This window comes from Fusarium oxysporum, chromosome IX, assembly GCF_013085055.1.
Source record: "Fusarium oxysporum Fo47 chromosome IX, complete sequence".
Lineage (NCBI taxonomy): Eukaryota > Fungi > Ascomycota > Sordariomycetes > Hypocreales > Nectriaceae > Fusarium > Fusarium oxysporum.
Window position 1 is genome coordinate 1,430,356 of NC_072848.1, and position 27,265 is coordinate 1,457,620.

General features: G+C 50.0%; 4 protein-coding genes across 4 annotated transcripts; 2 read left to right on the forward strand and 2 right to left on the reverse strand.

The window, feature by feature from the left end:
* Positions 1 to 7,891: 7,891 nt before the first annotated feature.
* FOBCDRAFT_143140 (uncharacterized protein) lies at positions 7,892 to 9,598 on the forward strand (the record flags this gene model as incomplete). Its single annotated transcript, XM_031189930.2, has 2 exons — positions 7,892 to 8,765; positions 8,862 to 9,598. The coding sequence occupies 2 exons, from the start codon at positions 7,892 to 7,894 to the stop codon at positions 9,596 to 9,598; spliced, it is 1,611 nt and encodes a 536-aa protein (XP_031033915.2).
* Positions 9,599 to 10,695: 1,097 nt separating this feature from the next.
* FOBCDRAFT_144449 (FAD dependent oxidoreductase-domain-containing protein) lies at positions 10,696 to 16,790 on the reverse strand (the record flags this gene model as incomplete). The annotated part of the gene is made up of 8 exons (XM_059608185.1): positions 10,696 to 12,900; positions 13,415 to 13,424; positions 13,536 to 13,572; positions 13,975 to 15,643; positions 15,691 to 15,876; positions 15,940 to 16,446; positions 16,511 to 16,565; positions 16,630 to 16,790. The coding sequence occupies 8 exons, from the start codon at positions 16,788 to 16,790 to the stop codon at positions 10,696 to 10,698; spliced, it is 4,830 nt and encodes a 1,609-aa protein (XP_059467837.1).
* A 3,167-nt stretch (positions 16,791 to 19,957) lies between these two features.
* On the reverse strand, positions 19,958 to 23,837 carry FOBCDRAFT_231212 (S-adenosyl-L-methionine-dependent methyltransferase). The gene is made up of 7 exons (XM_031189936.3): positions 23,655 to 23,837; positions 23,363 to 23,586; positions 22,934 to 23,304; positions 21,845 to 22,875; positions 21,130 to 21,762; positions 20,778 to 21,074; positions 19,958 to 20,719 (listed from the first exon to the last, which is right to left on the reverse strand). The coding sequence occupies exons 1-7, from the start codon at positions 23,721 to 23,723 to the stop codon at positions 20,273 to 20,275; spliced, it is 3,072 nt and encodes a 1,023-aa protein (XP_031033921.2). The 5' UTR covers positions 23,724 to 23,837; the 3' UTR covers positions 19,958 to 20,272.
* A 1,112-nt stretch (positions 23,838 to 24,949) lies between these two features.
* On the forward strand, positions 24,950 to 26,565 carry FOBCDRAFT_243477 (WD40-repeat-containing domain protein; the record flags this gene model as incomplete). The annotated part of the gene is made up of 4 exons (XM_059610543.1): positions 24,950 to 25,010; positions 25,072 to 25,226; positions 25,279 to 26,390; positions 26,538 to 26,565. 4 exons carry the CDS (start codon positions 24,950 to 24,952, stop codon positions 26,563 to 26,565), a joined length of 1,356 nt encoding a protein of 451 aa, XP_059465799.1.
* Positions 26,566 to 27,265: the final 700 nt, after the last annotated feature.

A 27,265-nucleotide genomic window follows, 5' to 3' on the forward strand; every position in this document is an offset into this window, starting at 1 on the left:
TCAACTTTTACCGCCTGTTAGATTATACCTATGAGTATCGCGTCGCGTCGACAGCTACCGGTAGCGACTCTGTGTAGGTAGGCTACGGAGTTGGTCCGTATGGTCATCGTTGATTCCTTTTACGATCCTTCTACCGATGCGGACCGATCTTGGAAAGAATTAGAGACGCCAGGGATACGGCACCATATTAAATGTCGCAAATATAGACGGCGTCGTCCGCTTACTGGGCCGCGCGCTGTGGGGGGGGCCTTCGCATCGTATCGCATCGCAAGGCATCGCACCGCGTCTAGCCTGTATGCCAGCAATGTGATGCGGTGCGATATGGCTCTCGAAGCGACGACGGCGTCCAAACGGTATCCTCTTCTGATGCCCGTAGCCGGGGTCCCGACTCATGTCGCCAGCTTGGGTGCGAGATGCCTGTGTCAAGCAAGTTCCAGGCCGTTGTAGCGGCAGAGGCTTCCTGACATGGATGGTCTGGCTGCAAAACTGGAGACGGAGACAAGAGACAGTACTGTGAGGAAAATCGATAGTTCCAATAAAAGCTTTGCTTTGGGGCTTCGAAAAAAGTCTTCTGGAACGCGCCGAGAAGGGAGGGGAGCGGAGGCTGCAGAATTGGCTGAATCTGGGTCTAACTCTGCCGGGGCGACAACGAGATCGTGCGCTTGTAGGGGATCTGATACGACACGCAAGACAAATAATTTTTCTCTGCTTCCAACCCTTCCTCGGGTCGGGTGCGATGTGTTTCGTTGGTGGTGAGAGATGGAGACACGGCGAGGCCGGTTGGAGTTGATGAGTGGTGACACTCTAGGCCACTCCAGCCAATCCAAGGGCTGCGGTACCTAGAGAGTAAGGTACAGTAGCAGGGCAAGGGTGGGTGTGGTGTGGTTCGTGTAAACGTGAACGGATACCCCAGGGCCGTTTGGTCCAATTAGGAAGGCTTCCAGAACGAAATAAAACGGAAGCTGAAGTAAAAAATGTTTCTAGAAGGATTCCACCACGGGAAGGCTTCCAGAGTAAGCCAGCTTGGCCAGCCACAGCCACCAACAAACAGCTTCAGGCCCAGCCAAGAGAAGCATAGCATCTCCTCATTCGGTTGGCATCCTAATGAATCTGCCCGTCACTTCCCTCGTTGGCATGGCCCGTGCTTCTGCTCCATTACCTGACGTTTGTTCAGGGCCCTGTTTATTGGCCTCGATCCATCCCATCCATCCATGGCTGTTGAGCACAACCTACAAAGTACAATAGCCTTGAAAGAAATGGTGCACCGTACTGTCCTGTGCTGTAAAACATGGCTTCCTGTAATACCCGAAACCCTGGCGTACATTATGTAGCATTGCACCATAGTTCTCGATCTCGGCAGCCTGGAATATTGGGCACAATCGTAGTGCAGTGCAGGCACTCGGGTTTGATCCCTACGAGAACACTTGTCAGTGTCGATATGTCCACTAGTAAAGTGGCTGCCTTTGGTGTATTGTCGATGACGGCTGTCGGGCATTTAAAACAAATGTGGTCTTTTCTCCTGTTAGTTACCGCAACATATCGTCAGTCGGCCCCTTTAGAGTTACACAAAGTTCTCACCCCAGTATGACTGACACCACCAAGGCATGTCTAAAATGTACAGGTATGTTGATAATTCAACTTGAGCCGAGATTTGGTAATGTACCCCTTTATGCCCACCTATACCGAGAATCACTAACTATGGCGAGCATCAAGAGGCAATGTGATGATAGGGGCAAGACTTGAGTATCAACACAATACAAACACATACAGCATCGTGTCTGTTTTCCTTCTCAAGGATTCCCCAGTATCAGTCCGTTTGCAGAATAAAGTCTCAGCCCTGTGCCATGCCCCTAACGAGGTTAGACCTGCAAAAAACTGTTTGGGTGATGGGAATGAGCAGAATGACGGCATGGTCCATTCCAAGGGATGCCTCCACATTCTTGCCCCTGGGAGATGTCTCCCATTAAAGGCCAAGGCCAATTACGGCCAAGACAGCTGGAGCTTTCTTATTGCGCAAGAATTGGCGTCAGTATGTGGGCGTGAATCACTGTCATCATGATCGCCAGCCAATGCTGTCGTCCATCAGCATGCGTAACCAGCCATCAACCACCACAGTTTGCTCTTGCGTTGAGGGCTCAACCGACCTTTGTTGGCCTGCTGAGATGATCCTTTCACCCTAGACTTGAGGACGATTTCCGCAATCATATGGCGCCACGGTGTGGTCAGATGTTTTGTTAGATGGGTCAGAACTCCACTGATGAATGCCGGTCCAGTAAAGAGATATGATACTTCAGAGAAGAAGCTCAGGGTGTGCTGAGATTAAATTCCGATGCCCTGAAATTGACTCGATGCCGCAGTTCGAGTCTAGGTACCTATCTGATCAAAGAACAGGTATAGTACGGTCACGATTCGACATCGTGCATCTCGATATCTCCATTGTCAATCCTTGATATCCGAATATGGTTCAGGGTCTGTACTCACTGCCTAATCTGCAGTCATCACTGAAAACAGAGACATCTCTGGTCCCCTCAGAATATGACACACAAAGTGATTGAAAAAGAAGCAATTGGAACAAGGGCTGCAAGGATTAGATGCATTCTATTGCTAATACTTGTTCGATTTGAAGCTTCAGTCCATCTCACGCCGCAATCGTTCGCCTAAGCGCGGCTATTCATGGCGTTTGTTCTCTCGACCTGAGCTATCGCGCAATATCAATTGGTCACCTTGCTGCAGAAGGAAAGCCGTGATGAATCCAGTAACTCACATTTTGCGGCTCTTTTAGGCGATTCGGCATCTCTCCCCGCCTCCAATATGAGGGGGAGGTTAATACCTGGCCTACCTGGTCAAGGATCCAAGGGTCGTGTTGGAACATTCACCGACCTTTCGCCCTTTGACCAGTATGACCAGGGGCCAGCAAATCATACTGATGCCATCACAATGTGCCATGTATCCAGCACGATCGACCGAGATGTCGCTGTGGTAATCAGAAACGCTCGAAGTCGTGTGGTGCGGTGCGTAGCAAACCCGGGCGGCTGGGCAGGATGGCACCAGCTTCTTTAAAATCTCCGAAGGTCGGTAAGATTGGCTGTGAATACAAACTGACAAACAACCATATTCCCTACCTTAGAGGAGTCCCTGGAGTGCTACGGGACGGGAGCTTGGAGGAGTCCAGTGTCCTTTCTACACACCGTGCTGTATAATTATTGACGCTGCCAATAGGGATAGCAGGATGTTATCATCGCGATCGGCCGAGCTACCGCTGTCTAGCGTCAAAGCCAAGATGGATTTGAGGGTCGAAGGCCCAGTCGCAAGGCCTTGTCTCTCGCGCCGTCGCTCTGTTGCAGGGGCTCTGAGAGTGGGACGCTCCACTGAATTAGAGGCTCATGAGGGGCACCTGGTACTCAAGGACGGCATTTGATTGATCTTGTGAGAGGGCTCGAGGAGGATCCAAATTAGTAGAGGTCTGTTTGGGACGGCGGTTGATAACAAGGCAGTAGACCGCTGCCAAGAGGTCATCGACTTAGTTAGCAAAGACGAAGACCGCCAGTAATGTGAAGGGTCCCTTACAGGTATCAGATGCAATAGGTGATGCTTTGTTCGTCACTGATCACACACTTTCGAGGCAAGGCAAAGCAGGCAGATAGATATGCACAGTAATGCTGTGGTTGTCGCAATCTGCACACCACTTTTTCGGTATTAACAAGACATCCAATGCAACGCATCCGATACATGCACTGCAGATTAATTATAAGCTCCTTCCAACGTCACGAACTTGATATTGAGAGGCATGTGTGACGCAAAAGTTGATGCCGGCTACCCAAAGCAGTCAGGTCAAGGCCAAGCCCAAGAGAGCGAGAGGCTAGACCCCGTCGATGACGATCCCGCCTTGGTTTTTGGTTGCCCACTCATCCATCCATCCATTGGATTGGATTGGATTGGATTGGAGGACATCACTGATCACTCACGGCTAGGGCTAATTAACTTACCTTGGGGTGTAAATCTCCCGTTATTGCATGGTGATCCTCGGATCGAACCTTTGAATCCAAAGGGCAATGAAAGATAATGAGAAGGAAGTGAATGAACACACCACATTTCATTCATTTGAACTGTCCACCTTTAATGGTACACATTCTTCTCACAAGAACCATCGATCGATCCCTTTGTTCCGTCACAAAGGGCAATTGGGGTGAGAGCGTGCGGGGAAACCGGCCACCATTGGCTCGTCATATTATCCCCGCGCCGATATTGCATAATGAAAAGTGCATTGCGATGGCGTGTCGCGCTGTGTTTACCTCTGTTATCACCCTGTTCTGGTAGAGCTAATTCACCTGAATGATCGACCACTGCGATCGAGATGACAACAGCTATAAATACGTGAGGGTCGAGAATAGACCACCAAGAGATCAGAGAGCAAAGATGATAAAGAAAGAAACAGGCAGACAAACAAACAAACAAACAAAACTTGGCAGACAGACAGACCCCATTGAGCCTCCACCATTAGCCACAATTCTGCCCTTCCTAACCTTCTAGCGTGATTCTACATATCGATATGAGGGCGTCTAGGGTGTCTGTCTGATCTGACGGATGGGATGATCAAGACAGCAAGTTTACGTTTGCATCTCCTCAGTGGAGCTTGAACCAAGCCGCGTTGCTGTCGATGATGGTCAAGCCTCGCCCTCAAGGAGCCAGGTCATCGCCCGTTACATTGCATTGATTGCATTGCACACGGCACGGCACTTCACCGTCAGTCATGCATTGTCTTGTGCGTTGCTCCCTTTGGCCCGTCCATCCGTCTTGTTAGTGCCACTGCGTCACGCTCAGCCGACTAATTTGCCACACTCAGTCATTCCGTCCCGTGCTCGAGCCTCACTGTCCCCACGCGACTTACATAATTCTGATCTCAGCTCAAGTAGCCTTCGGCGTTGTCCGTAACTTGGGTTAGAAGAGTCGGGGTTTTTTTTTTTTTTTTTTTCTTTTTCCCGTGTCTCTTGTTTTTGCTTTCATGAGCAATGCTCTCTTCAGTCAGCCACGTGCCTGAATCAGGGGACTTTTCCTAACTCCCTTGCGTGTGTCAGGTTATCAAGGGGCATGTCTAGCAGGTTGTTGGTTATCGACGCTGCTTAGAATGTGCCTTTCTCCGACAAAAGTTTGATGATGCTGTGATGCTTTAGGCCATTCATGGTTCTCTGGATCATACTTCACAACGGCTCGTAGAGTTTATCTTGATGCCTTGCTCTGTGCTAACTCAGTCACGAGGCGGTGCAGTCTACTAATGTTCCAAGATGAACAATAAGATATTCCATATATAGAAAGAAGAGAATTGGAATAACTGGGAGACACCTTAATACATTAGTAGGTACCTTAGGTACTACTTACCTACCCCACGCAACAAAGAGAATGTATTTAAGCTGGACCCCTGTTCAACGATCAAGGCGAAGGAGTAGAGAAGGAAAAAGAAGAAGAAAATGCTTCTAAAAGCCTTCTTTGCTTGAACAGTCAGGCTGAAAACGTATACATACCTTACCCTGGTCGTAGACAACTGGGCAATTCTGTACATATAGGTAGGTAGGTACGATAGGTGACCCTTGTCAGCAGCATTCGTCCAGTCGTGGCGATGCGATGCGATGCGATGCGAACAGGGGTACATGAGGCGAGTGAAGCTCCATTGTCCTAGTGGAGGCCTGAGGGCAGTCCAAGTCCAACAGTGGCTTTGGGCTGTAAGGGCGCTATTGGTTTCTGACAGGGCCCAATATGGCCTTTTGGTGAGTGCTGAGTGGTCCCTGCCTCCATTTCGTCGTCGTCGTCGCCACCTCACCTCACCTTTGTCGGCTTCCATTTACCTAAGGGTACCTTTACCCTCGCATCCAATTGGAGTGGCCTGTCTCGTCGCCCCCGGCCCCGCCCCTGGTTGTCTCTGTCATATGTTTGGCTCTCGTTGATCCCGTCATGCCAGGCTCGGTTTTTTTCTTCGCTGTAACTTGACTGGTGTCGCAACCGTAACAGACACAGACAGGAGACGGTACCTCAGACACTCTGTGTTTCTACGCGTACTCCAGCTTCTATTGGCCGAATTGATTCTTACAATCTCATTCAGTGAATGAGACCTGAAGCACTTTGCTCTCTCCGTCAATTACGGGGGATCCCTGTGCTAATTCTGCAGTAATTCTTTGGTCTCCCGATCGTTTGGTTTGGTTTGGTTTGGTTTCGCTCCCTCCGCTTGGTACAGGCGTTATTGACGTCGTCCTTGCTAAGCACACCCCCCTGACTCTATCCGCCCTTCCCTTCCATCCCGGCCTCTTTCAGTTTCTTGTCCTCTTCATCTCCACATCAACCTCTCCACCCTGGGTTGTTTTCTGTCTCCGTCTGGCTCCTCATCCCTCACTAGTAGCCCAAGCTGTTCCAGAGAGAGAGAGAAAAAAAAAACCCAGACCAAGTGAAGACAAAAAGAGAGAATTGGGGGGAAAGGGCAAATTCTCGTCGGAAGCTTTCTCTTTAAGACAAGCCCAGGCCCAGCCCCATTCATCGCCCGCTCTGATCGCCTTCCTTTTTCTGGTGTACAGTTTTGTTTCGCAGGTGACGACACACGACACGACGTTATCGGCCTTTTCCTTATAACTCGTCACTCACATCGATATCGAGACGCACGCAGAGCACTCTCTTTTTTTTTTTTTTTTTGCCATTGATCTGAATCTCGGACACGATACTCCTATAGGCACAATTAGCATACCAGGCACCTGTCCTGTTTCAACTGTAAGCTCCTTTCCCCTCCTTTTCTTGACAAAGATCCCCAAAACCCAATACCACCAGACCAGACCAAACTAACAAGCCAGCCAACCAACCAGCAGATCTGCCGCCTCGACTGAACTTTAGCGCTCCTCCAACGCCGCTCATACGCCCGCCGCGCCCACGGTCCCTCACTCGCCCTTTCACCTCCACAGCCCACAGCCTACTCTACAGTATAACTGGGGTCTCGACCTTTATTACACTTTGGATCCCCCAGGTCCGCATTCCTACTGTTGTATTCAAAACTGCCTCTCGCCCAAACCCAATCACTCTTTCGCTCTAGACATCCACCTGTCTTCCCGATAGACTCACGGCCGGCTGCGCACCGTCGAACTCTCGTCGCCTTCGTCCGCCTCCTACTTCTGTTCTTCTCTGCCCGGCCTTCGCCAAGCCCTCTGGCACAGGTCACCATCCGCAATCCGTCTACGACGACATTCACCGGCTCGCCGCTCCAACTACCCTCGCATTCCAATCCCTTAGGTACCACCCAGCAACCTCGACGGCCTCGACCCTGCCTTGCGCCATCTCCGCTTTGGGATTGATTGCCCTCGAAACGTCACATCTACAGCCTCCAGGCGGATTTGTTTGTGATCACGTCCGATCACCAATTACACTACCTGTCCTGTCCGTTGGGGCATTTCTGACTTTGGTTCCGTGTCTGCGATCCTGGACCCTCGATCTTGGCAATCTCTAAATCCTATTTCTCGCCTCCGGTCTTCCTCATCGTGTGCCCTCTTCTTATGGTACAGATTGGCGCCATAACAAGCCACTTTTCTCTGCATATCTCTCGTCACCACTGCGGCCGTTCCCTGCGTGCCCACTCTGCGATTTCCATCGACAAGCTCATAGGATAGTTGGTCCTTTATGGCCTTATCGTTCCTGCGGTAGCCTACTTCTAGACCCGACGCCTCTTCCTTCTGTACCGTATGAGCATCTGGGCCAGTCTTACTGCGTCAGACATACAGTCCCCACTTGGTGTCGCTCTTATTACTTGACCTGGTCCCCTCCCTTGGAAACGCTCCAAGACCTGGTCCGTTTCCTTATTTGATCTTTTGACTACTCTACTACTCGGCCTGGGACGCACAGAAGCGTTCCTGACCATAGAATGATGGGCGTATCACGCTCGCGGAGGCAATCTCTCGAATGCCACGGATGCAACATACCTCCGCCATCCCCTCAACCTTCTTCGGCCTTTGAGGACATCTTCGACGTCGATTCGCCTGTGTCAAGGCCTGTCAGCGAGGCCTTCATGTCTGGAACCTCCACACCAAACGGCACAATAGGTTCTCGGCCACCATCTCTCACCGAAATTCTTCTCGATGTTGCGTCGCCACCATGGACCCTCAGCGCCTTCATGGCCTACCTGTCGCAAAACCACTGCATGGAGAGTCTTGAATTTACGCTCGACTCACAACGGTACGCCGCCTTTTACAACGAGATGATTACCAACAATCCGAACCGCACACAAGAGACCAATGACCGTGTCTGTATTTTGTGGGAAAAGCTTATGCAAGTTTACATCATCCCTTGTGCGCCTCGAGAGGTCAATCTCCCGGCCCGTATCCGCGATCAGCTGCTCGGCCTTCCTTGCGGCCCAACTCCCCCTCACCCCGCACAGCTGGATGAGGCCGGCCGAATCCTCTATGAACTCATGAACGATTCGCTACTTTTACCTTTTCTCCAATCTGTCGCTCCCATGCAGCTCGATGGACCCGTCGACGAGCATGGACGCGGATCTCGCCGTTCCTCAAACAGCAACACTCGAATGGGCGCGCCTGTCCGCTCAATGAACTCGATGCACCACACTGACCCTGAGTCCCTGACTGACGACAGCGACTGTAACTCGACTCCTGGTATGGAGCCCATGACTCCCCCCACCACACCGCCTACTTCTGAATGGGCTTTTACAACTTCCCCAGGGGGTCTTCAACGTGCTGTGGCCGCTCACAACAAGGGCTGGAAGAAGATGGGCGCCAAGTTGGGTTTCAATCGCAAGAGCTCACGAACACGCTCCGCCCCTACTTCATCTCATCCTCCTCCACCTGAGGGATATCATATGCATCACGACTCCTTATGAGGGTCACAGGTCGTGTCATTGCCTGAATCATCCGACGAAGCCTATTGGACTCATGAGATTTCGCAAGAAGCTCCTGAGGCCGAAGGCTCGTATCATGGTCGCCCTCTGCATAGCAACTCGAATGCAGCAGATGATGGTTGGTACCACAACCCTGACCTCCAACAAGATGGTGGTTTCGGGGATGGCACGGCCGCGAAGTCTGACACCGCTCGAAGCGGTGCGAAGGCGTCTCTCGTGCAAAGAAATATACGCATGAGAAGACGACAGAACAAGCCCCCGGAGCTTGTAACCAATATGCAGTCGGTGAGGAATAAGTACACTGCTCAGTCCCATCCGGCTTCCGCCACACCTTCATATCGTCCTGATCTGCCTGCTCTACTAGTATCGTCTGACTATGCAGGAAACAACAACATCGATAACACCTCAATGCCAATGACTGATGTGTCTAATTATCTGCCCACGCCCACCACCAGCAATGAGGACATGAGGTGCCCATCGACAAGTTCAGAAACGGAAGCGTTCAGATACGCTTCTCCAATAGAGGACATGTATGGATGGGATGCGGAGCTCGAAAGGCGTGAAGCTTCACCAAGCCGGGACTCGATGAGCTCCACCGAAGGTCTCGATGCCTTTGCTCTCAGCTACAGGCGAGCCAACGGTAGCAAGCATAGCTTGCTGCAGCGAGTCTTCCGCGTTGGCTCTTCTTCATCTATGGGCAAGATGGAGACAGCTGTCTGAGGTGCTGGGGTTTAGGCCAGCTTATAGGCCTATTTTATTGTTTGATATTCATTGTTACGACGTCCAGTTTGGCATTTTGCATACATGGGATTGTCACCGGCCATCATGTGATAGTGGTGGTCGTGTACGGCAGGCAAGGCGTTGGCGGGTCCATCATTTGTTACTTGGTTTCAACTGCATCACGGCTTGGGGTTTGGAAGGTCATTTTTATTTATTTGCAAAATTACTTGGCTTTGAGTGTACGCACTGGGCCACTCATCCAAAGGGTTTGGGTGATGAGACTGCATTTTCACGAGGCGATAAACGAACGACTGGACGGGTGGCAAAGAAAAGAATGCCATGAGTGGCCGGTCTGACGATGACGATTACGGCCTTTCGGTTTTGGTCACGATTTTGGATTAATACGAATGGGTACAAAGAAAAGAAAGAGAAGGACTCTTGCGTCTAGTTAGCCATGATACCCCCACCCTTCCTCAACAGGAGGGAATCTAGACTTAATGTCTTAAGAAATATATTACATTAACAAAACCTCGCTGTCTTTACTGTTGTTTGACTGTTAAACATGAGCCGAAACGGACTTCAGTGTGACCCCCGGGACTGGCCCAACGCCATCGGTAGCAAGAATGTCACAATCACAGCAAGTCCAGTTGAGCAAGCCCGGGACGGGAGTAAAGTTTCGGAATGTAATGGTCTGGAATGTCAGGCCGATTATCAAGCCAAAAGCAAAAGGCAATCTTTGACTTTGGAAGATGAGGTGTTCAACTTTACTTTCACAGGTAAAGTACACAGATCTGGTTGAATCAATAGTCCTTGTATATATTGGTGCGTTACTAACGAAAAGGGAACTCATCAATCGACATGGTTATCACTTTATCCCAGGACATACCTTTTATGATACTCCACCGTGGAAGCTATTGTCAGTAGAGGCTGGTAGAAACAAGCTTCCACGATCATCAGCCTTGAATGGAAAGCTTGATAGATGGCGTATAACTTGTTCTTATTCTTGGGAGTATCCCCAGTCGCCATTACAAATTTTTGCTCTCCACTGAGCTGTCCCCCCGACCATGCCTCACTATTTTTTGGATAGTGATCCAGCCCTAGTCGGTCGGCTTATCATGGCGTGAATACATCTGCCATTCTAGCGAGCTGGCAAAGTCAAGCTTTCCTTGCTCAACTTGCTTCCGTGTCACGGTAAGCATGGGCTTTGGTAAACCCATAGACTCTAAGTAGGCAACAGCTAAAGGTTTGTGTGAGTGCGGTAACCTAGTCATGGCAGACACAGATGGGATGGGAAATTGGTCATAGTACGCACATTCTTTCCACTCGAGATCCTTTCGTTGACGGCTCCACTTGAGCTCTTCAGCCATGATGTCTATTACCTTGGGGAGGGCTTCGAGGGCAGCCTGCGCATTGAGAAAGGCTAGTCGCGTGCGTCGAGCGAGAACATCAACGGCCGTCTGGGCGTACTCGTGTCGAATAGCATATCGAATCTCACCATCAACAAATGGATAGAGCTGGGAGATGCGTTCACCACGGGCGGGGAAGCGCTTGTCAGTCAGCTTGCAAAGCGAGGCAACAGTCCAGGCACGATCACCATAGGACTCAGTCAAGTGTTTGGCGACCTCAGTCTCAACCCCAAAGTGCTGGATAATAGGGATGAATAGTGTTGGGCTAAAGCCGTGAGCACCAAGTAAACGAACCTTGTGCGTCTGACATTTGCCATCCAATATTGCCCCATCGTCAATTAGATCGGTACCGCTGACACGAGGTGCATCTGCAACAGGCCGGGGCTCAAGACGAAATTCTTGAATGGCAAAGTCCACGCACTCCTCTGCCATTTGTCTATAGGTTGTCCATTTCCCGCCTGCACAAGTCAACAAGCCAGAAGCGGAGATATCAATCAGATGATTTCGAACAAGGGACTCGGTGTTCTTGGCTTTAGGGTCCTTGACGAGCGGGCGAATACCGGACCAGGCAGCGAGGACATCACCTCTGCGAACATTTATCTCTGGGGAAAGATAGTGGCTTATTTCGCTCAGGATCCACTCGATAGACTTCTCGTCGGGTAGAGGATTTGGTGTGATGGTCGAAGGGGAATCGGTGGTGCCTGCGATAGTGTTGCCTTGCCATGGGAGGAAGAAGATGACCCGGCCGTCAGACGTCGACGGATCGATCAGTCCCATTTTCCCTGGACTGAAATAACCAGGGAGAATGACGTGAACTCCAGATGCTGGGGCCACAATTTCCTTGCAGCCTGGGTCGTCCATTTTTCGAACAGAGTCAGTAAAAGGCCCCGTACAGTTGATGACACTCTTTGCGCGAACAGTTATGACTTCGGCTGGTCGACCATCCTTTACAGAAACAAGATCCCTAACTATGGCGCCGCAAAGGTTTCCGTCGCCATTCTTTATGAGTCCTGTGACCTCAGCATGGTTGACAACAGTTGCGCCATAGAGGGCAGCGGTCATTGCGATAGAAACATTCATGCGCGAATCGTTATGTGCACCGTCGTAGTACACGAGAGCACCGACAAGATCTGTAGGTTTAAGCATAGGGAAGGCCTCAAGTGCCTTACTTCGAGTCAGAAAGTAAGACCCCTCAATGCCTTCACTACCGGCAAGAAAGTCATAGAACTTAGTGCCAGCCCAGTAATAGGGAGCTTTCCACCACTTATCGAGAGGCAGCATAATGGGGAGCCAGGAACTCAGATGGGGTGCCGTCTGTAGGAAGTACTTGCGCTCTTTTAGAGCCTCCTTGACGAGCAAGTACTGGTTATAATCCAAGTTCCAGACGGCTTTCTCGAGATAGCGAACACCTCCGTGAACCAGCTTGGTACTCTTACTGCTCGTGCCGCTGCTGAAATCGTCACGTTCGACGACAGCTACTTTGAGGCCACGAGTAGCAGCGTCGAGGGCGACACCAGCACCAGTGGCACCACCCCCAATGACAAGTATGTCATATTGCTGGACTTGAGGCCGTGAGCTTCCTCGGAGTTGGTCTAGCTGCTCTTCGCGTGTTTTGACACGAGGAAATCGGGGAAGCTTGAAAGTGCCATCAGCGCCAAAGGTTGGAGGCGGAACTGCGGGTGATGTATGGCCAGTGAAATCACGGGGACGGTAGCTATAGATGAGAACAGTCGCAGATGTAGTGACAACGCCTGGCAGCCAGAACCGACGAATGAGTCCTCTTGGCGCGCCTGCAAAGGCCGGCATTTGTGGCAACAGTACAACCTTCAGCGGTAGTTTATTCAGAGACTTGGTGCGATATCGCGATGAAGAAGGTGTGTGGTATTTCGACTGAAACTATATGCGAAGTTGTGTGTCTGTAAGAACGAACTGGTAACAAGGTGTTGATTATGCGACAGTGATGGGGACGATGTCTTCGTCGCACTGCAATGACGATATCACCGACTGAATACACCCGCAACTATAGAGAGATAAGAAGGTCGAGAACGGTTTGGGACATCTCAGTCCAATAGTCTAGATACCTTGCTTGAGGAAGAAAATGAACAAAGAAGTTGAAGAATGAAAGAAGAAGAAAATACAGAGAGAGTCAGTGGGGGTAAGTGGAGGTCCTCACCTCCATATGACCAAACGTGTTGGCACATGTAAACCAAGACAAAGACAAGACCTCCCTCCCCTCTTCTCTCCTTCTCGTTGAGTCTGGGGCTGGGTGCGGAATAAACTTTAGAGTTGGTTTTGGGGTAAGCGCGATGAACCTGAACGTGCATTCCTCGATGGATACTGCAGGGAAAATCGCCTATCAAAGCTGATCAAGACTACCTAGGTAAGGTACCCAAAGACCAATTTAACTTACCCAAGAGGGGCTGAGGTATCTTATTATTAGCACACAGGCGCAATAACATCCAAACTACTAAGTAAATATTGTCTTTGTGAGCAAGTGATCGAGACTCGAGAGCATCCGAGGTACCACTAACCAGATGTGCAGAGTAAGGTAGAGGCAGATACATATACCTAAGATAGGTACCAAAGTAAGTACCTAGGTAAGTTTCTCCCCCAACAATCAATAACTGACTTCTCCCCCTTTCTGATCTCAATCTTGGAGCCTCAATTGTAGAGTGAGAATATCAACATTTTTTGATTGCTCCATATTGTAGTATCTTCTATGTCTGTCTGACCATCCATTGATCGAAAAACCAAACGCCACTCCTGAAGAAGCAAACACCAAACCTCGCTGTCCAGCACTCCATTAGAAACAAACAAAGGAAACACGCAATGCATTGAATATGCACGCGCACATTGTAAGCAGAATCCATCCATCGACCCAGTCCAGTCTCTCCCTTCCCTACCGACTCTCTACCGTCTTTGCAAAGAGGATATCAACAAAACACGTAACATAGCTGTGCCCCCCTTTACCAGCCTCGATATCGTTGGATAACTGAGTGCCAATATCGTTGGCGCCGAAATGCCCCATCGACTGCAGCTCGATACCTGCTGCAGCGGACGGTTTGGATATTGTTCTCTCAATTGTTATTGTGTCGACCTCAGAACCGTGACTTGGCTTCCTGGCAGCCGTCTCACCTCCTTCTTGTACATCCACAGTAATCTCTTGAAACACCATGATGCCACCATATGATGGAGTTGCTTGCAGTGGCTCCTGTCGCGGGACGTATGTGCTCGATCCTTCCCCTGAGTCGATTGACTGCGTTCGTGCGTTAGTCCCTGGCGAGCAAAGGTTGATGGTCGAGCTGGACCTTGCCGAGTCATTTGATGATACAACGTGCCCAGATATTCTTGAGAGCGATTTTCCTCTAGTCCGTGTACTTCGAGTGGTCTCTGATCGCCCGAATGGCCACCGACTAGATAAGGAGGGGCTGATCTTATCCTGGGAGCCCTCTTGGCGCTTCGCCGTCTTCGCGATGTGGCCAAACTCCTGGTGTAGCCCTCGAGTAAACTCCTGATAGGACTGGGTCGATACTTGACGCATTCTGAAAAAGCTGAGGGGCACAAACTCGCAGTTGGGGCTTGATAATACCGAATGAATCGGAATCACTAGTCTCACAGCTATCATGGTTGCCTCCAATCGCTTCTCATCCCCGCGACAAGGTATGCGGAATGCTGTTGATGTGAGAAGTGCATCCTCGAGCAAGGGCTCCTGTGTCGATTCGCGCAACTCTTTGATGGTATCTGCAATCTGCCCAGCGAACTCAGCCTCTCGATCACTCCGTTGAGAGTCTTCCTTGCACTTCTCCACGATCTTGGATACTGGTACATTCTCGAACCTCCTGAGGTAGTGCATTTGCCAGTCTTCAAGATTCTCAAAGGGGAAGGGCATCGATGGGAGCAAATGGCGTGCGCCTTTTCTCACCAAGACTTCGAAGCCAGAACTGACACGAGCTCGGACAGCAAAGAAGCCCAGGTGAGTTCCTTGGCGGATGTGATTGCGTTCGCTTGTATATGTAGCCATTTCCCTCAGTTTTGTCTCAAAGTCGTGGGTTTTGATCTGCATACTCGATTTGATGAGGTCGCTGACTTGATGCAACTCGGCAAACCGATATCCAGTGGATATCAGACGCTCAGTATCGCGAACCGACTCGGAACGGCGGACAAGGAACATCAGAGATCCACGCCCATAGTCGTGGTTCTCCACATGTAGGCCCTTCTCCGTAATGTCCAGGCTGTTGTGGACTTCCTCGTTGGCGTCACTGCCTTCCAAGCCTGTCCCAGCATTTGATTGCTTGCGCAGTTGGGGCCGAGGCCGTCTACCGTTGGCACCTGTTGGCAGAATTTGATCCCACAAAACTCCGATGGACGTCAAGTCCTCACGAAGTCTATCAGCTAGAGCAGCTGCGGCGAGACAGAAAAGCTCTCGGAATATCATGTCATAGCTGTCGATAGTCTCGCCATGTTCGCTCACAAGCTGGATGCCTCGTCGTCCATCTTTATGAGTACGGGAATGTGGAAGTTGTGACACATGTTGTCTCATTCCCCCAACAAGGCTCCATATCATGTTCCAATTTCTTGATGCTTGGTACATCCAATGGAACAGCGAGTGGCCGGTATTGAAACCCTCCTTGGCATTCTGCTATGTTCAGCATCATTTGCGACAACCTGGCCGGAGTCTAGTCTCACCTTTTCCAGGAAAGAATCAGTCACCACGGTGCTTGGGATGTATCCATCTGGGTCAACGAGAATCCTTCCTCCTTTATCGAAGACCGCTGCTGCAAGAGTGATCTGCTGGGCACGAAGGGCGGACCTTCTCATGTTCCTAGCTCGAAGAATAGCCGAAGTGGCAATGATGAAGCAGGCTCCTAATGACTTGTCTGTGTTAGCACTCCTTGCTCTTAGCATTACAAGAGACCTGAGCTTCCGTGTACTTACCAAGCAAATGACAACAACAACCGTCCCTGTCCTCGATGGCTCGTTGCCGTTGGGCTTGATCCTCTTCAGTCGATAACGAGTGCCTACAGAAGCGCACCAATGCATCCCAGAAACAGCCCCGGCGAGGACAACGGCTGAGATGACTCGCTTCCACCATGCATTCGCCCACATCGCCCGAAACACGAAAAACATGGCCAATGCCACATTACTTGCAACAATGGCGATGATGGCCGATCCAATGACGTATGATGGTTGGTACACGCACGTATAGTTGTTGATGGAAGCATTGCCAAGGTAGTGCATACCGCAGACCGCAGTCCCGCAGAGTACACCACCTGCGACAAGCCTCCACCATGAAACGACGTTGTTGGTGCCAACAGCCATGAAGGCAGCGAGAAGAACTATTATGGGGACGAAGAAAGATATAGCAGTGAAGCCGCTTGAATAGGCGACCTGCAATTCTGGCTGACCATCGGCGAGATCGATGGCTCTGTTTCCGATGAAGTGCTATAGAAACAAAGCGATGGTAAGTTTAATCAGGGATTTTGAAACAAGACGCAACCTGACTTACCATACACCAGATAGATACTCCACCCATAGTAACTGCTGAGCTCATGAGCAGTAGGCTGTTTTGGTCAGGACCCTTGTGTGGAGAAATCTGGGGATTTGGTTATCAAGGCAGAGACATACTGATTGAACAGACCCCTTAACCCGGTTCTTCGATTGATGAGCTCGAGGGTTGAACCGGCGCCGACCAGGCTGACGACATAACTCAGGGCAACGAACCCAGCATTGTAGCTCTGAGGCACGATATGGCCTTGATACCGCTGGAGCAACTCTTCCGTAGACATGGTAGCAGGTACGTGGAAAGCAACGACAAGTTGCTGCCGCCGTATTTGAGGAAAGCAAAGGTTTCAGACAAGACAGGAAAGTCATCTGGGACAACAGATGTTCTTAACTGACACCCGTATGTCAGGTAGCGAGGACGAGGATCTGGGGGCTGTTTCTGGTGGAGTTTGCCATATTGGCCTAGCCACTACGAATAAGCATTAACGACTTGACGTGAGCTGGTGGTCCACTCAGCAGCTGGGGTTTCTGGATTCAATACAAGGGAGAAGCCTGCATTCTGATTGCCACAAAGAGACAAGACGTGGACAATGAGATGCTTGGCGCTCAACCGAGAGCCAAAGGTGCTAGCTAGCAAGTGCGATCTCTTTTGATGGCCCCGAGTCTTGGACCAATGGAGCATGGTGGCCGCCCAGCTGTGGCTTGATGGCTTCCCTGCTTCATTAACATAACGGCGCTAAGACAAGCCATGGCTCCCGAATTTCGTACAACGGGCATTAAGTTCTAGAGATTAGTGCCGGAGGCTGTCAACATATCTCGCCAACCTGCTAGCGTGATCGAGTTGCTCCCTCGGGGATGACGAAGGGTTGGACAAGAGGCGAGAGCATAAAGTTGGCCTGAATATCGTCTTCTTGGTTCTAGACAAGGCGGAGCAATGTACTAGGTAGGTTCTGTACCGTATTGTAGCCAACATCCCTGGCGAGTCTGGATTTGGAAAAGACATCGACATTTGCTACCATCAGATATTCGGAGCATTTTACCAGGTGCTTGGGACCAGTGCTGGATAGCCGATCATACTTTGTCTCCCCTGTCTGCCTTCCTGTCAGGGAAAAGCAAGCAAGGGGATAGAGAGCTGAGTGCAGGGGGGTGCTAAGGCCCTAAGATGATTGGGAACAGACCTGCAGGGAGAGCGGGGAACACAGCACGGCATACCGTAGCTAGGTGTCTCACAGTACCTCGACCCTCGAGTTTCACACTTTGCGATTCGCTGAAACCGGAGTATTCGGGCTTGAAGTTGCAGGCTTGGCAAAGTATGTAAAAAAAGAGCTCATGCCGCTATTTGTTCACTTTCAGCTAGCATCGGCTGAATTGATGAGCATCAACGGCAAGGGCAAGGGCAAGGATAAGGGCACGGGTAAAAGAAGAAAAGATACAGATCATCCAGACCAAGCCAAAGGGCGATTGAGCAAACAGATCTGTCGCTTATCTTCCATTCCTTTAGCATTGTCGTTCCTAACAATGAAATGCTGAGCGAGGCACAAGTGTCTCCCTCTGAGCCGAACCCACGGGAACCTGCACTGGAGACAAGCAACTAAGAGGATCCGGCTTTACCATGTTGTCGGGAAATTGCAAATGGTGATGAGAGGGAAATCTGAAGCGACAGGGATAAATGCCCTGCCCTGGATTGTATGTGTCTGTGTGCGTGGTCTGAGCTCGTTTATTGTTAAACTTTAGCGGCACAACGTCGATCCAAGATCCTGATATCTGAGTACGGATATCGCAAGCTGGGATTCCTAGACTAGGTGGTCAGATCTCACCCGCAATTTGTTTTCCCTCTCATCATTAGTCTCGTTCGCTACGGATTCCGGGGCATCGTGTTGCAGAATCCATTCGAGTCTTGATCTGCAAGCCAGTGGCTTGCGGAATTGATAAGCCAACATGTTATGTTTGTGTCACTGTCTGTGTCTGTGTTGGTGTCTGTTGCCATGTTACCGAAATTGAGGACAAGCTCAGCTGATAGCAGTTATAACACAACACAGCATGGTAATTAATTTGATTGCGTCTGTCTTGCGTAAGGTCGTTCTTGGAACACCTTTCGGAGAGGGGCGGAAGAGTCGGCCGGCCTTAGCCATCCAGAGAAATGTGTGTGCATTGGCATTGTCTGTCTATCTTTTGAAAGTTGCATGTGTTTTTTTTTGGCTTTGCCGACAGTGTTCACAGCAAGGTATGGTACCGACTTCATGATGCAATTGCTTTTTCTTTGGTGTCCAGGTTTTCTCCATGCCCTCGATGGCCGCCATGCTTCAAAGCTCAGTGCTGCTGACACGATGCTCGACTCTCCCCATCTATTCTGCGTACGTTAAGCTTTTTGGTCTCGGTTCTCCCGCCGCGTCGTCACAGCCCCCCTCAACTATAAGCCTCGGTCTCACTCTAAGCACGGACGGGAGGGGACATGCGTTGCCATGAGGTAGTTGGGAGAATCCTCGGTACTCGGTACGTAGTTGAGATAGTGTCTGAGAGCCCAGATCTCAGACTGGAATGCAATACCACCAACGCTCATTCGTTCAGTCTAATGAATCGCGTCAAGCTTTGTCCGGAAGGGAAACCCTTCACTTCCCTCTTGTCTTGCTCTCCCTGTTTGTAAACACTAATCGCGAGATAGCCCTTCAGGCCTTCAAGGGTTTCAATGACTTGTCATGGCACGACTGGAGCAAGCTGACCATCATGCTATTGCATGTGAGTATGTACTGTGGAGGGGCACCATATTCTGGACCGTAACTGTTTGGTGTATTGTTTAAACGTAACGTAATAGTGTGGCCGGCCCGCTGTAACCGAGCGTTTTGCTTTGTCGTGATGCTGGCGACAATGAGGGCCCGGGAATATCTCACTTTAGCTGCAGCGCTAGGTTGTGTGATCCACAAAGTAAAATGTTTTTAAGATGCTTCAACCAAGGTCTTTTGACGTTCCACATGTCTCCTCGTCCTATATACTGGCATCACCAGATTGATGCGTCTTACGCCAAATGCATATGCGATGACCAAGCCGGAAAGCCCCTGTGTCTTTACAGGCTCCGGGAGGCCTCAGGCTTGTTAATGATCGTAGCGTCGCTTATAGCCTTCCAAGATCCATCGGATAAGCGCACGATCGAAGGGGACATTGAATGTGGATCTGGGAATTAGCTATCTGCTTCAGCTCGTCCGTCTGGCTAGCTAGGTGTTGGGCCTCGGGGCAAATAGCCGACGCTTCTGCAAGGGGCAAACAGCACTCTGACATGGAGAGGCGCTCCCATTCGAGAGATGCATCCGTGATATGCAAACACAAGCGTAATCATGATGTTTATAGTGTGCTCGAACCTCGTAATAGGAGGGTCCTTTACTCATTTAATTTGCCATGAATTGGTGGGTGGGTGTGCATGTGTGTGTGTGTGTGTGTGTGTGTGTGTGTGTGTTTGTGTGTGTGTGTGTTTGTGTGTGTGTGTGTGTGTGCGCGGTATATTCAACCATTAAAAGTCAACCTTAGCCCCACTGGCCGATTTCCTTTAGCCATAGAGAATCCGTCTCATTGGATCAAAATTCATCTTAACGGTAAACGTTGAGTTCACCCGCAGCGTTCTCTCGAGCTTAAAGAAAGCCCGAGCAGGGTCCTCGTAGATTCGCCGATGGGGTGAAACGTAGCGCATGGAGCCAAGGGCGTGCGTGATCTTTAATCACAGAGTCTTCTCACCTCCCGCCTCCAATCGTTCGGGTCCGTCCGCCAGTTTCCTTCATCAGTGCTGTTTGTGAAGCAGCTCGTCGGCGAGTCTTGTTAGGTAGAAATCGCGGATTTCAGATGGCAGACGGTCAAAGATCTTTACAATCCGGCTGATGTCTTGCCGTGCCTTCTCATACGCTGCCAGATCCCGGTTACCATACACATCTCGGCCTGTTGAATAACCGCTGTCCAGGTCACGAAAGAAAACATTGACCGCAACGCTGAGATCAGTGGTTGGGCTAGCGGTATGAAGCCACATCGCTGGAATAAACAGGAGATCACCCGGGTTAAGAATGGCTTCGTACGGATTGGTCGACACAAACTCCTGCTTGTCTAGGGCTGACAAAACATCAAGACTTGAGCTTGAGGCACCCGGCGCAAATGCCAGGTTGTTAACGTCCGTTGGCGGCATGAGAACCATACGCTTTGATCCTTGGATCTGAGTATAGACGTTTGCCATGACCTGAAGCCCTCGGTTGATTAGCCAAACGGGGCAGCTCATAATTTCCACGTTTACTCACGTCGTAGTGTAGCCACATCTTTGCTCGGCCGGATATCCTCAGCACGGAACTGAACATCCGATCCTTGATCAAACTAAGTTCTTCTGGCAACTGAAAGTCATCGGCAAGAGTTGGGAAGTCGTCTTGAAGATTGGCTGGGGACTCCGTAGGCTTTGCTTCCGAGAGAGCTCGTAAATACACCGCTTCACCTCTAGCGGCTTTGGCCATGAACGACGAGAATGGTTCGGTAACATAACGAAAGTTCTTGGAATTGAAATCCATCTTGCCTGTTGAGCTTTGGCATTCATGTACAACAATCTGATATCTCACATCAGTAGATGCGGCTAGGCTTGGGGTAAACTCGATGACAAACCTCTTTCGTCTGGCCTACGCGCTGGACCATGTACTCGGGGCTCCATTTATCCACGCAGCTACCCAGGTCTAAGCTTTCAATAATGACTGGCTTTCTGTTCTCGACCAGTTGTTCAAAGTCCAATTTCGATTGTAGCTTGATTCTTGCAATCGACTTGATCGAGGGTTTGAGAGTAGGCTGGTGCCGTTCAATGGTGGTTGTTTGATGTGTAAGTTTAGGCGAATCCTGGTAGTTGATTGAGACTGGGTTACAGTTCGCCGGCTGGATATATGGCATTTCCGAGATAGCATTCGTGAGATCAACCTTGTAGACGCCGGTATCCCAGAATGTTCCCATGGAGAAACAGGTAGCTCCTCCACCCAAAACAACAAGCTCAGAGCCTGAAGAAACAGTCGCAGAGCCAACCATGAAAGGCAATTGCCCGACCTCATTTCTCAAGTCGACGTTGAATACTTCCAAGTGCCCATCTTTGACCGAAATGCAAGCCATAGATTGGCCTTGTGAGGATGGATATTGTCCCACACCACCGCATACGAAGTGCAAGGACTCCACGTCTGCTGTTTGGGCACCAAAGACTGAAAGTGCCCTTGTATACCCATGAGAGTCAGGGACTATTTCAAAGTGAATGCGTGGCTATGTTTCTGTCAGCAAATTGAACATGATGCTCCTCAAGTCGGCAAACAGCCGACCCGTCTTGTGTATATAGTCAACATACCACATCGGTTGAGACATTGATAGTCCAGAAATAAGCCTGCTCGTTGATTTTACCATATTTACTTATTCCACCTGCCATCAGTCCCTGGAAAGTGCCATACTTGCTTCCGGGATTTGGTGAAGCAACGGCAATTGTTCCAAAAGTAGAGCTGGGTATGGCGCCGGTCACTGAACATTTGAGCCACCCTTTGACAGGGTGGAACACATAATAATTTGGCGAAATCTCGGAAGGTCCTGTCTTACCACCAAGAACAAGTGCAAGAGATGAGCCTGGTAAGTAAACAGCGCAGTGCCGGAACAGTGGTGCAGGGAGATCGAACGTCTTTTCCCAACGGTTGGAGTCCTTCTTGAAGATCCAACAGTCATTGAGAGCCTTTGATGGAGAAGCCCGACCTCCAACAAGTAAAGTGCCAAGATGTCCAATGTCGACAGTTGCATGACAGAGTCTTGCAGTTGGTCCGGCAGGTGATATTTCCAGGGCCATACTGTCCTGTTGAAGGGAATAGATATCGCAGGAATCGAGTCTTGCTTTAATACCCATCCCCAAAGCGTTAATAAGATATTTGTCTCCCTCTGGACTGGAAGCTATCAGTGGTGCACCAAACCGACGTTTGGGAGCACCCAACGAGCCTAACGAGGTCACATTTGCTTTGACATGCTTGTTGGAAACACCAACTTGACCACGTTGGCCCGCACCTCTTTCATCTCTATGATAAGCCGTAGCATGGAGCACGACATAGTGTCTTGAAAAGAGGATAAACTCCTCCCATTCATCGAAAGGTTCAACGTTATCAAGGGCAGCTCTCTCGGTCGAGTCAAGGAACGAATCGCTATTCCAGGCGTCCCAAAGGTCCCAGACATCGACGCTGCTCCAACCCCGTTCCTGAAAGCGATGGCGCTGGCTTTCTACGGTTGGATACTCGTCAACCGATTTTAGGGGTGTATTGAGTTTATTAAAATGCTTCAGCATTGTGCTAGCAAAGGGGTGTTCAGGCCCATGGGGGAGAATCTGTTCCAGAAGACAGAACTCGGCTTGTTTTCAATCAGTTTAAGTTGAACCATTTCAACAGAGACTTGGAGATTTCTTTACCTTGTCCAATAGAGCTAGCCCATTGAACCAGAGCATCGGCCGAGAATGTGTCCATGTAAGTTATGGATACTTCAGCAACAAACAACACAGAACATTCAGCCAAGTTCAAGAATGACTCGAGGCAGTTTCGAAGAGACTCCAGTTCCCTGAGATCACAGCCAATCTGGCAATACTTGTCGCTACGGAGGAGTATCTGATCCGTGACTTTTTCGCTGATGGCCGGACTGTCACCCAGCAACTCATGTAGCTGCGGTGTTCCGAGAACAATAGCCCGCTTCTTCAGCATGAGATCCGGATAGTCGACATCGATAAATAGTGTGTTCTCGCAAGAGTCACCATAGCGATGGTACGACTGCCACGGAAGAACATCGCTGTGAACGTGTCTGAGCGTATACGTCTTGAGGGGAAGTGGGATAGTTGGTGACTCACCTTCCTGCTCCCAGGTTGATAACCACCTTCTTACGCCCTGGCTTCGGCGAGGTGACGAATTGGCGGACGATCACATCAATGACTCTGAGCCTTAGCCAGTAACCACGGTTGATGAGAGGGGCTCTTCGTTGGAACTTGTTCACGAAGTAGCGGAAAAAGTGCAGTTCATCTGGGTAGTAGAGCCTTTCTACGCTCCGCTTGGAAACGATGCTACTGCTATTTGTCTACAGAAGTGTGAGTGTCGGCTCAGCATGTGAGTGGTTCGAGATGTGGTAATAAGTGGAAGACTTACTCCCATTATCAGGTCGTCCAGAGCTTGAGTTCTGGCCACTTTCGTGGACGGGGGGTTTCCTTTGGCCATGATGATGGGGCGATGCCAGCAACGCGAATTCAAGTGCCCAAGGTATGCAGAAGATCCTATCTTTTAATCTGGCAGCAAAATGTCATTTGCCGAATATGGGTAAATGCCAAGGATACAAATGTCAAGACATCCATGGATGGAATCAATGTAAAGAAAGAATTGTTAGTGAATTGTGCCCGTAGTAATGCTCTTTTAGGTCTAGCGTGAGGTGAGCATGTAGGAAACGTCCAGGGCACCTACCTAGCGTTGCACCGCTATCATGATAACGATTGGTGACATGCGAAAAATCGACGTCACACGCCAAAAAAGGCATCAGGATGACCATGCTGCCTAGCATTGTGATCTCAACTCTAGGCAAGGCCGTCTTGATGTTCTTTATAGATATATCAGGCGTCAATTGATCCTCTCTACTGATTACGTGCTCTTAAAAACAAATATAATTGCGCTTCTCTCACTCCATCACTTTTACTGTTCCTAATTCTGTGGTTTCGATCTGCTTACAGCAAGGTGCCTGTTGGGTGATTGACTTTGGCGGTTGGTAGCGCAGTTCCCTACAGGGAATTAGTGCATGTGAAGCTTCCCCTCTTCCAGCTCCAGTTCGTCTCTCCACCGTGGAAGTTAAGGTTTGATGGAAGTCTTGGATAGACGCACGGTATGCGTACTATAGGTAGTAGCTTCCCCCCAGTCTCACCGTCCTCTATCAACACCATTGCTCCCAATTCGTATCAAACCGTGAGCTTTGACTATTGCATATCGGCCTGGACTGCTTCGATCTGGGTACGCAAGGTAGCTCACGCTTACACTCACACTCGCAGTCATCACTGTTCGCCTATTGTCGTTTGCGGTCACCTGAACGGCGTCCCCCCACCGACGCCATCCATTGACTGTTGCAGCCCGCTCCGCGGACGGTCATTCCCAACCTCTTGATCACAACCAAAGTTCTCAACCTAGCCTCGAGAGTCGCGTACTCGTGTCATGTTGAGCAATCTGCATTAACATACGCTGCAAGGTACCGACCAACCTGTACTTGTTCGCCGGCTGCCTCTGTCGCATCGCTTTCCCCTTCGCGCCCGGACAATCGATATCGCAACGCAAAGCAAAGCAAAGCAAATCAAATCTAGTTCCTAGGCTCGGTCCTATCTTGCCAGCCGAAAACGCATACGATACGCCTCGCAGAGCAATCGGATTTGTCCCAACTGGGTTTCTCGGACATATAGATACACGCCATGGCTACTCCCACCCTCAATTTCATCACTTTCAATCAAGACCACAGCTGTCTTGCTGTTGGTATGGCCGCCTACCTCCTTGGCTTTGTGTGGCTGTAGCTAACTGCGCTTCTTCTTCGTAGGTACCTCCAAGGGCTTTCGTATCTACCATACCGATCCTTTCTCTCGAATCTTCAGCAGCGACGATGGCAACATTGCTATTATCGAGATGCTGTTCTCTACCTCCCTCGTCGCTCTCATTCTTTCTCCTCGCCATCTCATAATTCAGAATACTAAGGTACCGGAACTCTTATTGTCAAAGGGGATTGCATTGCTCACAAATGTACTAGAGAGCATCTGTCATTTGCGAACTTACCTTTCCCTCGGCCGTCCTAGCTGTCCGATTGAACCGAAAGCGCCTGGCGGTGGTTCTTGAGGATGAAATATACCTCTACGATATCAGCAACATGAGCCTCCTGCATACGATCCCGACTTCGCCAAACCCTTCTGCTATATGCGCCCTCTCACCTTCCTCCGAGAATTGTTTCATCGCCTATCCGCTGCCCAAGCCTCGAGAGGATCCCGATGCCCGTCGGCCTGCTCACGCGCCTCCTCACTCGGCCTTTGTTGCGCCTACATCAGGCGAAGTATTGGTCTTCGATACTCTTACCCTGAAAGCTGTGAACGTCATCGAGGCGCATCGCTCGCCGTTATGCTGCATCTGTCTCAATAATGAGGGTACTCTGCTCGCTACAGCCAGCGAGACAGGCACTATCATTCGCGTCTTTTCGGTACCAAAGGGCCAAAAGCTATATCAATTTCGACGTGGAACCTACCCATCCACTATATACAGCATGTCATTTAATCTGAGCTCGACGCTATTGTGTGTCTCTTCGACTTCAGATACGGTTCATATCTTCCGACTTGGAGCCCCTCCAGGAAACAATACACCGGCTGGGGCGCCCATTGAATCCCCGGGCTCACAGCGACAGGATCGTTGGTCTCGAGCAAGGAGCTTCGATGACCCCGAGTCCCCAGGCACCAGTGCAGGGGACTCGCCCAAGAACGAATCTTCTGATGTCGTTTCGTCTGGAAATGGCGCAGGCAGCAGCAACAGCGCAGGTCATACAAGACAGAGTGGCTCGTTCAGTAGTATGCTCCGTCGCTCTTCTCAAATAATGGGCCGAGGAGTTGCTGGTGTCATGGGGTCCTACCTACCTCAATCCGTAACAGAAATGTGGGAGCCTCTACGCGATTTCGCTTATATCAAGATACCAAAATCTACAGTCCCTTCGGGGACTTCAAGGGCCCTGCGTGATGCTCCAGGAGGTCCCTTACGAAGCGTTGTAGCGATGAGTAGTAGCAGTCCTCAAGTAATGGTTGTCACTAGCGATGGCGGCTTTTACGTTTACAATATTGACATGGAACATGGCGGAGAGGGTTACCTGGTCAGGCAATTCTCGTAAGTACTCCTCCAACGCTCAAAAGACAGATGTGCTAATTATCGATATCAAAGTGTCCTGGAAGGTGACGACAAAAGCGACGCTTCAGGTTATGGAAACTAGCCTAGCCCTGCAAAGGTCAACAGAAACTACTGCGACAATATCAGATCAACCTTGTGCGCTGAGCGAGATTGATTAATGGAGCGGAAGCATTGCTACCGGCGTTTATCGGGTCTGGAATCTTTTTTAGCACTAAACTCTTTTGCGGCGAGATATCCTTTTCTCTAATACCCTTTTTTGTTATACTTCCGAACATCGTCCACGGGTGTCGTCAATGGTACGAGCAATGGGCGGAAGGGGAGCGGAATACTTGGTGGAGGAGATTTTGTCAATGGAGACTGCAGTTTCAATATTGCATCTTAGCCATAAACTTATTGATTATCTCCACACAAATCATGCCGTATGTACGTGGAAGGCAAAAAAGGAGCAGATGTGCGTTCATCTAAAGCAGCCGAAAGCAATCATAACACATTGTAGTTCATCATTGTATCCAGTAAATTCGAAATTCCCGTGTGACCAAAGACGGACAAATACCAAGACACAAACCCAGGTACGAGCCAGAAAATAAAGAGACTCGGTTACCAAACAACGCCAACAAGAACAACCCTTGGAGGGTTTCCATCTTTGCTCAGGACCAACGAGCGCCGATCCGATTCCCATTTCCTAATCTCCAATCATTCATTCATGCCAAAACGCGGTCTGTCAAGTGGACCAGTATGTTCAGCATGGTAACTGTTCCGCAAAAGCACTCCAGGTACACGCGAAATGAATCGACAAACAAAGTTCGGGGAGCTGGTTGATACAGTTCCTGTGGTTCTGTGGCAATCCCTCGACC

Coding starts and splice junctions, on each gene's coding strand:
- FOBCDRAFT_231212 (XM_031189936.3), bottom strand. CDS start 23,723: ATGGCCAAAGGAAACCCCCCGTCCACGAAAGTGGCCAGAACTCAAGCT. Junction 23,587..23,654: donor TGGACGACCTGATAATGGGA/GTAAGTCTTCCA, acceptor ACACTTCTGTAG/ACAAATAGCAGTAGCATCGT. Junction 20,720..20,777: donor AGATGTGGCTACACTACGAC/GTGAGTAAACGT, acceptor CGAGGGCTTCAG/GTCATGGCAAACGTCTATAC.